Below are 15578 nucleotides of genomic sequence, written 5' to 3'. Positions count from 1 at the left end.
TCAAATTTAAGTTGCTTACAATTTATTTTCTGAACCTATCACTCCCTGTTGCCACAGTTACAATAAATTGGGAGAGATTGTAAGTTTGTAGAAGGAGCATTAGTTTATAGCTGGCTCAGACTCAAACTCAAACTCAGACAGTATGAATATAATGTATTAAATGATTATGATTCCTTTCTGTACACAGTTAATGCATCTAGTCAAAAGAATATTTTCAGTCCTTTATTTTTTTTAACGCACTCTCTTAGGGTTCTTGTATTGTCTCTTCCAGAGCCGTATAGCCCTGCTGTCTGGGTCATGATGTTTGTCATGTGCCTTACCGTGGTTGCTGTGACTGTTTTCATCTTTGAGTATTTTAGCCCTGTCGGCTATAACCGGAGTCTTTCCACAGGCAAATGTGAGTCGATCCTTTTTTTCCTGTATGGCTATTCAGAGGGTTTATATTCTTGTATATTTACTGTATATACTCGTGATTTTGTATTAAAATTTCACACACATCTCCAGCACAATGTTTCTGCTGTTCTGACATTTCTCATCTCCTCCAAATTACCTCTTATACTTGTCCCTTATTTATCCATACCCTTGTTTGTGATGCTTTGATTTTTATTAGTTTTCATCAGTTCTAAAAGAAGAAAGTAAATGAAAACCATACAAGTTGCTAATCTATATTAAAAAATATTTTGTAACGTTAAAAATTAATGTTTTGATATTCAATTTACAAATCAACATAACCTAAGATTAAATGCATTTTATTAGCGACTTCTAAGGAGAAAGTAATCTTCCTAAAGTAAATTTTCTTGGTACTGTTCTTGTTCAGCAGCAGTAATGTAACTACCACCCCCACCCCCCTCCAGAAGAGATCTTTTCAGCATATTTGCTGAACCGCTGATGGGCTTGAGGGGCCCTAGCCCCTGCACCCCCTGTAGTTCCGCCACCTTATATTACAAGGCTTTTTTAAAAACATAGTCATTCTATTTCATCATACCAAAATAGGCAGCAAGAAATATTTAAAAAGTAAGTTTGTTTGGGCCTGGTATAACCAACAAAACATTTTAGAAACCATTGTATCATCCATAAGGACATCAATGTAAAATGTCCACTCATTCAGGATAAGGTCAGTTACTACTTTTTGTACTCAAAACTTTAGCCCACCACCCAGAATGGGCCCACAATATTAAATAGTTTTGCATGATTTTAACAAATCATGCACCAATCATATTTCACCATTTCATGGTCTATAGAACCTTTAGGGAGGACATTGTGAAAACAGACAACGCATGCTACTAGAGGGTTTCAAAGGAGATTTAATCTGCTATAGTCTGCCATCATTCCATAGTATTAGAAAACTAAGTAGCAGTGCATTTTTGCAAAAGAGAAGGCATAATGAGCATTTACTTATGCAAGTGCAGTGTGCAAAGTGCAAGTATGTGATACAATTTAGCATTTTTTAAAATCCAGACTGCAACAGTCCCCTCCTCCCATGATTCCAATATAATTGCAGTTATGGGGAGTTGTGCCTGAAGCAATATAACCTGATGCATCAAAATGTACCCAATTGTGCTTATAGTTTGTTATGATTTGGAGAGTTGGGATAATGTGATTTTCCATCTCTCAGGATCAAAATGTACCCAATTGCGCTTATAGTTTGTTATGATTTGGAGAGTTGGGATAATGTGATTTTCCGTCTCTCAGGATCAAAATTATGTCTGTGCTTGATTCTTTAGGCACCAATTAGTTGTGTCTTCGATGAAGCCTCCTGTGGGGACCCAGTAATTGCCTCCTTCTTAAAGGTCGTAGTAGCTCCAGGGTTTCCCCTGTATTATTATGCACACTTGTGCAAGATTCATGATGGGCTGGCAGGATGCACACTGAGGGCAAATACTAAAGAAATATCTTTGGTCAAAAGTACTTTTAGGTGCAGATTTATCAAAAATCTAATGTGATTTTTTTTTACAATTTGAAATTTGTTTTTGCCCAAACTCATATCAAGTCCAAAGATATATTCCAAAACATTCTTTCAAAGTTTAGAAATTATTCTTTATTTAGCATGGAAATTAAAAAGTAGGCATACAGACCAATTGATGCTCTGCCTTATGCGTTTTGTGCCCACCGGCACATATTCATACGCATTATTCGCCCAAACTCACACATGCAAATAATTTTTTCAAATATAAGAATATATGTGAGTTAATAAGCAAAGAAAACCTTGAAAATTCAAATGTAAACATTTGGCATCTAAAAGCTGTTAAGGTCATGTAGACAATGGGGGGTATCCTACGCAAAGCTCAAGTTTTTGTTGATTTGAGGGTTTTTACCCAAAAACTCAATCAATTCGAGTTTTTGGGAACATAAATTTGATCGAGTTAAGTTTTTTCCGGACACGAACTTGGTCATTATCATTTTTTTCCCCAACGTTATTCATTTTGAGTTTTTGACATTTGGATTTTTCCATAAATAAGCAAACACTCGAAATTTGAATTCATCCAAAGCTAGAAAACCCCTCACACAACTCACAAATATGATTCTTGATAAATATGCCCCATAATGTATAGCATCAATACATGCAACAACCATGTCCATTTTTGCAAAACAGCAGCTGTGCACGTGGGCATCCATTCTCATCAATGCTCCTAATGTGTTTAAAATAGTCATATGTTTGGAAACATCAGCATTCCTATCAAAATGGCAGCAGGCAGTAGCCAAACCTTGCTAGGTATTTAATAATTTTGTAGTGAAAGGGTTTCACTGCTCAAAGTCCCTAATTTGTGGTTCTCTGAGGCAATATATCGACCATAACTAGAAGGAGGTGCTTAGGCAACACTTCTCTTTAATAGATATCACCAGAAATGTGAAAGGAGACAATGCTGACAATGAGATCACATTTGCGTCTTACATAACCATCATAACTTAGTAGTCAGATGTTATTGCATTTTAAAGTAACGCATCTCATTTAATTATCAAGGCAATCTGCTGACCTAAAAATCTTGAAAATATATATTTCAGATTGAGAGAAAAACAAAGGTTATAAAATCTTGGCATTTTGCATTTACACATGTGCTTCTTTATTATGTATTTTTCACCCAAGAACAAGTGTTAACATTTGTACAGTATATCAAATATAACCCCACTGTCCCTGGTTGCATTGTGTAATAGAAATACATTCTCTTTCATAATAGAATGAATGGTCCTTCTGGAACACTAATGAGGCATGGTTGACACATTAAAAGATTTTAAAGCTCATGGGCTCACTCTGCCGGAGAGCTTTATTAAGAATGTCAGTGGCAGTCAATTTGATTGGAACCAATGATATCATTTAAAATGAGGATACATATAAATCTCCCTTTTACAGTATATTCAGTTTCTATTTCATGATAGGAAATTTATACATGCATTCTATAATTGTAATAACTCACCCTGGTGGTCTAGTGGTGCGGCAGGGACGCCCACCGCACCATCGGCAAGGACAACCGCCATGCCGTCGGTAACTAAGGGCGCACGCGGCACGCATCTTCTTTATTTATAGGCGCATTCTCGCTGGCGCGAAATGTAAAGGTACTTAAAGGAACATTTTATATTTTTTCATTGCCCGTTGTTTGGTTCATCTTAGTGAGTTCCTGAGTTCCTGGGTGCTATTCTGATATTCTGATTCGTGTTTTGACCCCTGCCTGCCTGACTTTCCTGATTTCTGTGATCCTGACCTCTGCCTGGCATTCAACTATTCTGATTTCTGTATTCCGACCCTACTTTTGCATAACAATCGTGCCCCCCTGCTCGTCCAGAACCTTTAGCTTGGCTCCTCTCTTATAAGACCTTGCAGCATCCGATTAGCCGAGGGCTCCTCCCAAGGTAAAAGGCGGAAGCAAGAGCCGAGACCAGGGAGCCTAGCATTGGTTCTGGATTTTGGGTGCCAATCGTGACAATAATGGTCTGTTGTAAAGTAACACAAAATTCAATGTAAAAATAAGACAATGATTAGATAAGATCTAAGTCAAGAATTATGAACTACAATTAAGCAGATGCAAAGCTATTGTTTTCCAGCTTACATATAAATGTAATGTATGTCTTAAATGAAACCTCAACTAGTGGTGGATGAATCTGACCCATTTCGCTTCGGCAAAAATTAGCAAAACTGCGAAAATTAGTCGAAATGCATTGAAGTCTATTGAATTGCGACATTTTTTTTCACCCATTGGGCTATGGGCGTAATTTTTGCAGCAAAACTCGGTGAAACATTTCGCTCATCACTACAGTCTCAACCGCTGGGCAACAGATGATGCCTAGGGATAAGAACAAACAATAAAAACCTAATTGATATAATGGTTTTCCAGCTTGCTGGCCTCTTAACAATATTTGGAATGAACAAAATTGCTTTTTAGTGTTTGGCTTAATCTATCAACTCACACAGTTTGTTGCTGAGAGCACACTGTACAATATTACATTTTCCTCTCACGTATGTTTCTCTAAAATGTGCTCAGGATATTTCTGCTAAGGGCAACACACATCACACCTAATTTTATATATATCTGAGATGAAATTCACTAAAGGGCAAATTTTTGCCTGGAAAGGTTCCACCAGTGGCGTTTCAGGGACTGCTGCTGCATGAGGCAACAGCCCCGATACCACCCCCAGCTTCGCTCTTTCAACTTTTAGCAATGGAGCGGGTCCAGAGGGGGCCGCATTGCTAGTGCAGTGAGCACTATTATGCTCTCTGCACAAGAAGAGTTTAAGGCTTTTTGCTGCCCCTGGTAACTGCCCACTCCATGCCCTGGACTCTGCCAAACGTTGCTCCACTTTGTGAGACGATAATTTGATGCCACTAAGCTTATTCATCAAAATGCAAAGTTACGTCCCAGCTGGCGCATGCTGGTGAAGTTTCGGATTTCACGCCGGAATACTATGACTTTTTCACATTTGATGGGCGAATACCGCAACTTTTTTGGAAACCCAGTGCAGATCTGGATACCTCCCATTGACTTCTACAGGAACTCGGCAGGTCTGAGTTGGAGTACTTTTTTATTCAGACTTTTAACACCCTCGAGATTTAATAAATCCCAAATAAATTGAGTTTTTTCCACAAAAAAATAGTTTTTCCCCTTTAAAAGTCCAATGAGACAAAATCTGACTTAAATAAATAAATAACCCCCCTAATGTATGTTTATTACACATAGGGGCAAATTCACTAAAGTGCGAAGTGCCTAACGCTAGTGCAAATTCGCCAGTGTGACGTCATTTGGTTACTTCGCCGGGGTGCTGGCGTAAATTCGCTAGCGAAGTGGACCTACTCTAGCGCTACTTCGCACCCTTACGCCAGGCGAAGTTGCGCTATGGCGAAGGGACGTAACTACGCTAATTCACTAACTTGCGCATTTTACTGAACGTTACCTCTTGCGCCAGACTTGCCTTCGCCACCTCAGACCAGGCGAAGTGCAATAGAGTAGATAGGAATTGCTTCAAAATAAGTTGAAATTTTTTCTAAGTCCCAAAAAACGCTGGCGTCTTTTCCTTTTTTAAGGGTGATAGGCTGAAAAAGATCGTACATTTTTTTGGGGTACCCTCCTTCCCCCCTATATTTCCTAACATATGGCACCTAAACTATACAGTGGGCACATGTATAGGGCAAAATAACAACTCTATTTTATGAAGCTTTCCCAGTCTTGTGTAGTGTAATGTATTTGCTGCTACATATACGTCCATTGTACTTTTATCTTGGCACCGTATGCAAATCAGGCATCGCTAGCGTAACTGTGCTTTCCTTGACGAATTAACGCTAGCGCAACTTCACTACCTTTAGCCTCACTGAGCGCAACTTTGGATTTTAGTGAATTAGCGGCGCCCTGTCGAAACTTCGACTGGCGAAGTGTGGCGAAGCCTGCGCAAGCGCAACTCCGCAGGTTAGTGAATTTGCCCCATAGGCGTCTCAATTACACAGTTAAACACAAGTAAACTGTTTTATTTCTGTGTAGGTTGTATGCTTTAGTTCTGACTGATATCAACCTGCCTTCAGTGCCAGCTGATAGAACTATTTGGACTAGATTCAATTCCATCAGAGAAATGTATCTTATGGTTTTTCATACAAAATCTCAATAGAATTATATTGGGAAATCCTGAACTGAATTAGGAGATAAAATTTTCTCATCAAATTTAATGTGGACCTTTGGGCAAGATTCAGTTGGATGAGAAATGCTTATCTCCTAATTCAATTCCAGATTTTCCCATAGAGCCAGGTGCAATTCAATAAGAAAAACATATCTCATAGTTTATCACATGAAAATTGGAAATGGTTCCTCAATTTGAATTTCATGTTTTCATGTGATAAACCATATAAGAACGTTTTCTCATCTAACTGAATCTTGTCCTTTATATCTAATCTGCATGCGTTCTGGTGTAAGTCAGTTGTAGGCTGCCCAAAAACATTAGGAGTGAGATTTATAACACAGTGACCTATCCTTTTATACAACTGATGTTCTTCCCATGACATATAAAACTATTACTCTACCACCACCAGCTTCAAATTCTTTTAAAAAAAATAAGTTTGTGAAACACCAACAGGGTCTTTACAAAAAGGTTCCTCGTAATTCAAATTCTTGCTATGCTAAACTTAATAACTTATTCATTATAAATTATTCATTTGAGGTTCCCTCATTTCTAGCAGCAATATAATGCAAAAACATAATACAATATAGAATGAATGGAAAAGCCAAGCACTGTATTGAATGGCTGTACGTTATACAATACATTCCTTACTCATTCAAATCAGATTTTTAGAAATTGAAGACATCCAACAAAATGCAGCTAGCATCACTTTTTTTTAAAATGTAAGTCACTTACATCAATATTGTTTAAAATTAATATGAACTGCATTCTGTTTCAACGTAATGTTTTTACATCCAGTTTGACACTGACAAATTAATTTGTTCATCCAGCAATAGCTAACCAATAAGAATGGCTGTGTAAATGCAGCCTGGAAATATTGTAAATATAAAGGCTGTCTGACTGGCTGTGATTTTAATCTAACCTAATTTAAAAATTGTTCTGATGTATGTACCATGCTCCAATCACAAAAGAAAACTCTTGGGATGATTAGTATCTCTTACTGATCAAGAGAAAATGTGATTAGCTAATTAGAACGCTAGATAAAAACTTTCCTTAATTCAGCTGCTATTAGCAGCTTGTTTATAGTCTTCAAGTGCTTAAAGGATGAAAGAGTGAGATTGGGCCAGCATTAAGGAATAAGGTTTTGTTGTCTAAAATATAAAATGGAACATACTTCATTGCTGTTTACTTATGTTCATGCACATGGGCACATTTTCTATTTAAAGAGAAACATGCCGTACTTCACTTCTGCTATGCAGAGGATATGGGGCAAATTTACTTACCTCCAAAGTTGCGCCATCGTTGGCTTCGCCACACTTTGCCGCACTTCGCCAGGCGTAGATTCGCCAGGGCTGCGCAAATTCATGAAGATCCAAAGTTGCGCACAAGTTACCAATCATTTGCAAATTTGCGCTAGTGATGTTACGATCAGCGGTTCGAAGTTACACTAGCGATGCCTAATTTGCATACGGCGCCAAGTTAAAGTACAATGGACGTATATGTTGCAGCAATTACATTACACTACACAAGCCTGGGAAACCTTCATAAAATAAAATAAAGTTGTTATTTTGCCCTATACATGTGCCCACTGTAGGAAAAGTAGGGGGGAAGGAGGGTACCCCCAAAAACATTTACAATTTTTTTCAGCCTATCGCCCTTAAAAAAGTATGGCATAAAGGCATAAAGGCAATTCCATGTACAATAGCCCCAAAATAAACAGTAGGATGGCATAAAGGCAATTCCATGTACAATAGTAGGATGGCATAAAGGCAATATTGCTAATTAAAGGTAAGGAAAGGGTTAATGGTGGCACAATGGGAGAAATTAGGTGAAGCAGCTAAAACTTTGTAAGGGAACAGTGGGGGGGAGTGAAACTCAGTGAACAGACAGAGAAAATAGACAGATACTTACCAACATTCTCTGCCTGCCACTGATTGTCTGGGAGGAGAGGGGAGAGGGGGAATTTGCAGCACGCTGGAACAGGATCCTGCCTCCCTGATCCCTGCCAAGTCCACGGAGCTTTGAATAGGCGCACCTTTCCTCTTCAGTCTCCTAGTGATGTCATCAACCTGCTGCCTGCTTGCATTCTCCTGCACCCCCTGCTGTAGAATTATGCAGCTGCTTCACTAGGATTTTTTAAAGATCTTTCTGCAGACGGGGACGCTTCACGGGGCAATTTCTAACGGGGACTGAAGTCCTGAAACGGGGCCTGTCCCCATGAAACAGGGACGAATGGTAAGCTTACTTTATGCCCATGCCCTGCCACATGAAGACTATAGCTAGCAAATAGCCAATCACAGCCTTTATTTGGCACCCCCAGGAACTTTTTGCATGCTTGTGTTGCTCTCCAACTCTTTTTACTAGTGATAAGCAAATCTGCCCTGTTCTGTTTTGCCAAAAAACAGCGGAAAAATTTGCGACACAGTGAAATACTGAGAAACGCATTGAAATGGATAGGCTTTTTGATGTGCGACAATTTTAAGCTTGCAACAATTTTTCTTGCTCCAAATGCATTAAAGTCAAAGGGCGTTTTTTCTTATGGTGACTTTTTTTCTCCAAATGCATTAAAGTCAATTGTGTTTTTTCTTATGAACTTTTTTTCACTGTAAATTTTCCCACGGCGAATTTTCCCAGCCGCATGAAAAAATAAATGCACTCATCACTACTTTTTATGTTTGAATGTGGCTCATGGTTAAAAAAGTTTGGGGACCCTGCTGAACACTTTACTGAAATGCTTAAAGTTCACAGCACGTTATTTCCTAAATTAACTATAGTTAAAAAAAAGTTTTAAGTAGAGTTAGAAAGCACATCTAATAAAATATATTCATCTAAAGTATTGAGCTATTTCTGATTTTTTAAAACCTCCTTTAATCCATTCATTATGTCCAAAACGTCACTGATGAAAAGGAAAGCACATCATTGCTGTTCAATGACAGGTTGTTTCAGATTTGACTATATGCATCCCAGACTCATTATCGCGACCAATTTTCTTCAAAGACATTTTTGTATAGATCCAAAAAGAGTAACACAAAGTCTTCCTTGACAGTGTTCAGAAAAGACTACGATAATTATTTTACTTTTGTGTTTTACTTATCGCAAAAGTTAAACGCACAATAGGAGAATTTCATATGATCAGGAATAGTCAATCAAATATTATTTACATATTCTCTGACAATCAGGCCACTAAAGGATTGGTTGTGGGTGCATTGAGTGAAGTCAAAAGTTATGTCTATTTTTTTAGTAAGCAATTGTGTCATTGGCCCCTGAGAAAGAGAGATGGGACCTGTTATCCAGAATGCTCGGGACCTTGGGTTTTTCAGATAATTAATCTTTCTGTAATTTGGATCTTCATACCTTGTCTACTAGAAAATCATATAAACATTAAATAACTTCATAACAAGAACTTCATTGCAATTAACATTTTTTTTTATAAATCAGTATAATAGAGCCCCTACAGAAGAATCAATCGGAATCACCTCTCACCGATATTCTTTATTTTAATATAGCCATATTGCCTTATGATTCAAAATGTAGCTAACGCTCTTAGTTATAAAGAACAAATGCCATTAATAAACCATCAGTGATATTGTGTGTTTAGTGTTCTCAATATTCGTCTCCTGTTATGCAATATCCTGCCCCATTCCTACTTCTCCAAGCCAAGTGAATAAAATACAAATGTAGATTAAAATTACAAATACAGTATGTGCCAATTACTGAGGTAAAAATGTGTAAATATATATAATTGTTTTTCCCACAGGTGGAAATGGCCATAAAAATTGCTGATTACTCGTTGTCAGTTACAACCAGTGACTATGTACTAGACAGACACATAGGGAGTGATTTATAAAAGTCTGAATTTCAAAAACTCTAAAAATTCGAGGTTATTTTTTTTACTATAAAATCCAAATTTGAGTGAAAAAAAACTAAATTATTTTGTGATTTATTATACCCTGAGGATGGAAAATGTCAGAATCCGAAATCTGGCATCTCAGACCTGTCAAGGTTGTGTATAAGTCAATGGGAGAAGTCCCGAAGAAATCTGACCTGCGTTAGGTTTTGTGGGGTAATCCAAAGAATTTGTGGTTTTTGGGGAAAAATTTGAAAAAAAATTTCGGGCAGAAAATCTGGAAAATTGGTACCATTCGAATTTTCGTACGATTCTCACAATTGTTTTGAGTTTTTTCCCGCACTGGAGTTTTTCTGAAATATGTATTGATAAAAGATAATAAACCGTGCGGATTTGGTCAGAGTATATTTCAGAATATAACGAAATAAATTAGAATTTTGAGAATAACGCCCTAAGGGGCTGATTTATGAATGTTCGTAGAATGTTTGTTTCTCCGAATCTCACTTTTTTCTTATAGTTACTTAACCCACAACCCACAAAAGTAGAGCTGTCGAGGTCATTGTAGAAGTCAATGGAAATTCCCTTTCTTTTTTTGTAAAGATCAGCCTTTTGTTTGTGGTGTTAGAGGTTTTCAGGGATCAAAACCTTCATTGTTGTTCAAGTTTTTATATTTAAATATTTTTTATATATATATATATATATATATTATTTTTTTAAATATATTTATTTTAAATAACTTATAATAACTTTCATGGAATGTATGATTTAAGATTTTATGTTTCTTAAAAACTTAAAAAAGTTGAGATTTTTATAATATAATAACCACACAAAACTCTAATACAAAACTTTGGAAAATAAAAGCAGTTGAGGTCCTATAGAAGTCATTGGGAGCTACACTGATCCTATTGGTCCATGTTTTAACCATTTGGACTTTTTTTTTCAGATTTTATTCTCTAGTTATTGCCTGAAAAAAAGGTTTGAAGGCATTTTTAGCATTGCAATTGTTCAGTGTTTTTTTTGTTCATGCTTTTTATATTAAGATCTTTTAATAAATGGCATTTGTGATTTTACAGCATAGTAGAAAATAATTTAATATTAAGAAAAAGTTTTAATAAACTCTAAAACCACTAAAATAAGAATTTTAATAAATGGATCTCTAATTCTACACATTAGTACACATTCAACAAATTCTGTTTAAAATAATACCATACCTGTACTACATGTATGTGATCCATCATTACAGGAAGGCCATCTGCCATATACTTCATTCTAATCAAATATTTAAAAATTTTGAAACATATTTTTTCACTTTTTCTCTGTAATAATAAAACAGTACTTATATTTGATCACCACTAAGGTATAAATAATCCATATTGGAGGAAAAGCAATTTTATTGGATTTATTTCGTATTTCAATTATTTTTTAGTAGACTTAAGGTATGGAGAGCCATTAACATTTTTTTCATATTTTTCAAATTTGGATGAATGTGATCGACCTGCAAATTCTAATCAAGTTAGAATCAAATTCGATTTGAGCTTTTTCCCCAAAAAAATCTTGATTTTCAGGATGTCTCCAAACAATTCCAAATTGATTCCAGGATGTCCCACATAGGCTAAAACAGCAATTTGGCATGTTTAAGGTGGCGAATAGTTAAATTTAAATTCTTAAAGGGCCAGTATATGATACATTTTGAAATAAGAATTAGAATTTTTTTAAAAACTCAAATTTAATTTTAACTATTCCCTAGTTGAATTACACTAATATAAACTCAAAAATTAAAATTTTTATATTCGAAATTTGAATTTTCACTTTGACCCTTGATAAATCTGGCCCTAAAAGTAGAACCTTTAATAACTCAACTTAGATTGAATCTATTAGAAGGCTTACTAAATTTCCAGTATAATTTCAATTTGTTCTTCAGCCTTTGAAGAATATTGTACTCAGATTCAGTATAACATGTGGGATATTTCACATATATTTGAATATCAAAACATTATTTCTTCAGTTAATGTTCCAAAAATAATATCATCATTTTGCTTTCCATCGCTTTTATTTTACATTCAAAAACTAAGTTTTTTTAATCACTTTTGTATAATAGGAGATGGGGAAATTAGTTGTATAACTCACTTCAAAGAAGGTTTCGCATGTAATGAATAGTTGTTTCATTTGACTGTAATAATATATAAAATATTAGTCATGTGGTAATTCATCTTATTGAAATTGATAAGATGATATTGCTTTTTTTTTTACCTTTATAAGAACAGGAAATTGTTGTGGCTTAATTAACAACAAGCTTGAAATACTGAAAATTTAATAATTTTCATTTAAGGGAAAGATTTGTTTTAGATTCTGATCCTCAGATAAGGAATCATTTACCCATTTTAATGAAATAAAATTACTGAGGTGTTATTAAATAAATTAAATTGGTGCTGTCTATGATACACAGTATTACATTTTCAGTTGCAGCATTATTAAATTATTTTGTATCCCAAATGTCATTGTCAAAAAAATCTTCTTTAGCTTTGACAAAAATGGATTCAGCTGATTATAGAAATTCATTATTATAAATGAGATGAATGCATGAATAGTCTCTAATGAAGAATGTGTTTATATAACCTTGAATGCACAGTTTTACTTGGTCAGTTATATATTTCCACCAATGAAGCCTAAAAGAAAGTCATAATCCCAGTGTTTCTTTAACAGTGGTGGAAAAACACACGGATAGACCTTCTTGTGGTGTTTAAAGTGGACCTGTCACCCAGACACAAAAATCTGTATAATAAAAGTCCTTTTCAAATTAAACATGAAATTCAATTTCTATTTTTTCCTAAAGCATTCATAGCTATTGTAAGCTCATTTAAAAATCTCAGCTGTCAATCAAATATTGTCTGCCCCTCCTCTATGCCTTAGGCAGGACAGACAATTACTTTCACTTTCCATTCAGCACTTCCTAGATGTCACTGCTCTCCCCACATTCCCCTTTCTCTTTACCATTTAATTGTGTAGCCAGGGCATGGGGATGGGCATCGGGACCCCATTCTGGCCGCAAACAAGATTCTTAATAACAGCGTCCACAAAATGGCTCCTGCCTGCTTGCTATAATTTTGAATTAGCAGACTGAAGGAAACAAGATTCAAATAATTTATATAGTGTAATTTAAGTTCATTTTGCTTGACTAATGTGATAAAATAGGATTTTGAATATTTGTTTTTGGTGATGGGTCCCCTTTAAATATCATTTCACACTGCGCAATCTGACTTTTACGAAGCTTAAATCCAATTTATGAGCCTTTGTGAATCCTACAAATTGGTCTTTTGAGTCAGAAACCTATTCTCTTGAAAGTTAAATTTTTAGGCAAAAAATTTATTTTATTTGGGACTAGGAAGCTCGTAAGAGGGTAATGGATATATATTTTATTTATGAATGTAAATAGTAGATGACCCAACCCCTAAGGTGGGGGAAATCCCCTGCATGAGCCTATATAAGGTTGTGCAATTCTGAGGCACTTCCTTTTTAGCCTAACACCATCTACTGGAGGGACAGAAATACTGAGCCAAACCAGGTGGGAACCTGATCCATGCTAAGAATAGTTAGGTAGAGGTTTGTAAGATGCTCACTCGAGGAGCAAGAGTTAGTGTTAGGGCTAGCTAGCAAGGCGAGCCTCCATCCCAATGAGGAGTTTAGTTTTGGGGCACTGCCCTGGGGCGATTAAGCGCCAGATAGGGAAGAGCATGGGACTGTGGGACTGTTGGGGAGGAAGCTTGGGCACTGTATACAGACAACACACAGAGAGAGAGGAGAAAATACATTGGGATAGAAGGCTTACTTTAAAGGCTGACAGCACTCTGCCTGTGCATGTCTCTATGACAGTGGTCCTGGTGGCTTCAGGTACACACCTTGGGGGTTATTTATTAAAGTCTGAATTTATCTCAATATTTTCTGAAAAAAATTCCGACCATAGCAGCATGGGTTTTTTGGGCTTATTTATTACACTTTCCCGAAAAATTTGTTTGCGGGGAAAAAAAGTCTGGAAAAATCCAATTTTTTCAGATCTTTCATCCAATTTTCACAATTTTTTTTGATTTTTCACCTGAAAACTCAGATTTTTTTCCTGGAAACTCCAAAAACTTAACAAAAGCCCAGCACACATCAAAAAATCATTGGGACTTCTCCCATTGACTTATATGCAACCTCTACAGGTCTGAGATGCCGGATTTTCAGATTCAGACTTTTCCCATCCTCAGATTTTAATAAATTCTGAAAAATTTGTTTTTTTTTTTAAAGTCTGATTTGATAAAAAATCACATTTGTCGTGATTTTTGCATTCGGATTTTAATAAATAACCCCCTTAGTTTGAGTGTGTGTGTGACAGAGTAATCATGAGAGCATTTATTAAGGAGTGTATGTGAAAAAATAACTGAATTGTAAGTTGATTTTCAATTGTGACTCTGGTTTGCCTCTGTGAACCTATGAAGCTGCTGTTTGCCTTGGTTCATCGCAACTACGTGCATCATGCTTTATTCACAACCTAAAGGCCCAGTGGGTGCCCTGGCTGGAAGAATACCAGTTCAAGGTGATCCCTTTACAAGCTGGACAACATCACTACAGCACTTTTAAATGGCACTTATACACTGTCAAGGAAATTCCCATGCTTGAATTAGTTAGTAGTAAGTTAGGTTCAAAAAAAGACACTCGTCCAACAAGTTTAAACTTTTTACTCTATTTTAACCTGCCTAACTGCTAGTTGATCCAGAGGAAGGCAAAAAAAAAAACCATTTGAAGCCTCTCCAATTTGCATTAGACGGTGAAAAAATGCATAATGAGTCCCTGGATCTAATTATTTAATCATAAATGTACATGATCTGCCTGCATATTATTCACTAGTGGAGAATTACTTAATTTTTTGTTGTTTGTTGTACATCGTATTTTATTGTGTGCAGCAGTAACTACAAGGAAGTAGGGGGTGTCTGCCCTTGTGACACCAAAGCACGATCATTATTTTATTTAATAGAATGATTGTATATTCTCGAAATTCACCCAACAGTTTATTAGAATCCTGTTTGTATGCAAATTATAGCCATTGTCCTAGTTACAGCTTTTCTATATTTAGCTGCCATTTTTTTTACTCCCTTGTCTTACAATGAAACCTCTACTTTCTTTTTTATGGTTCCCACCAGTACCATTTCACATGTCTGTAGTAATTATACAAGCAGATACAATTATCACAGTGTCCCCTGGGAAGAATGTTTTTAATTGTGTGTACTCTAAGAGACGTAACACTGTGTGCCTTTCCACCTCATTACCGGATGAACACCATTTCTTGACTAAAGTTGTTAAATTAATCTTTTATTTATTTTTCCCCCTATGGCTCGCATTGCAAGAAGGCAGAAGCTATCAGCACCCATACTACCAACTGTTTATGCTATAAAATCCACTGACCAATCTGCAGTAGATTATTTGAGAAGCTGATATATATTTCCATGGGATCAGTAATAATAATTTAAAAAAACAATCCCTCAGCCAAACTGAAGGGTATAAGTAATAATGTAAGGGACAATTGGTCCCTGAGTTATTGGCTATCATTTATATATGCAATGAGTTTGTAAATAACATAATTTAACAGTACAATAGGTAGTTT

The 15578-nt window shown here is 36.0% G+C and overlaps 1 protein-coding gene across 1 annotated transcript in view; it reads left to right on the top strand.

The window, feature by feature from the left end:
• The window catches only part of grin2d.S (glutamate receptor, ionotropic, N-methyl D-aspartate 2D S homeolog), a 111110-nt gene that overhangs the window by 59488 nt on the left and 36044 nt on the right, over nucleotides 1–15578 (top strand). Inside the window, exon 7 of the mRNA XM_041570645.1 lies at nucleotides 272–397. Coding sequence (XP_041426579.1) covers nucleotides 272–397 — 126 coding nt within the window. The remainder of the gene's footprint in view (nucleotides 1–271; nucleotides 398–15578) is intronic.

The sequence above is a fragment of the Xenopus laevis genome, chromosome 7S (assembly GCF_017654675.1).
Source record: "Xenopus laevis strain J_2021 chromosome 7S, Xenopus_laevis_v10.1, whole genome shotgun sequence".
Classification (NCBI taxonomy): domain Eukaryota; kingdom Metazoa; phylum Chordata; class Amphibia; order Anura; family Pipidae; genus Xenopus; species Xenopus laevis.
The sequence above is the reverse complement of the archived record's forward strand: the minus strand, read 5'-3'. Positions and strand labels throughout refer to the sequence as shown.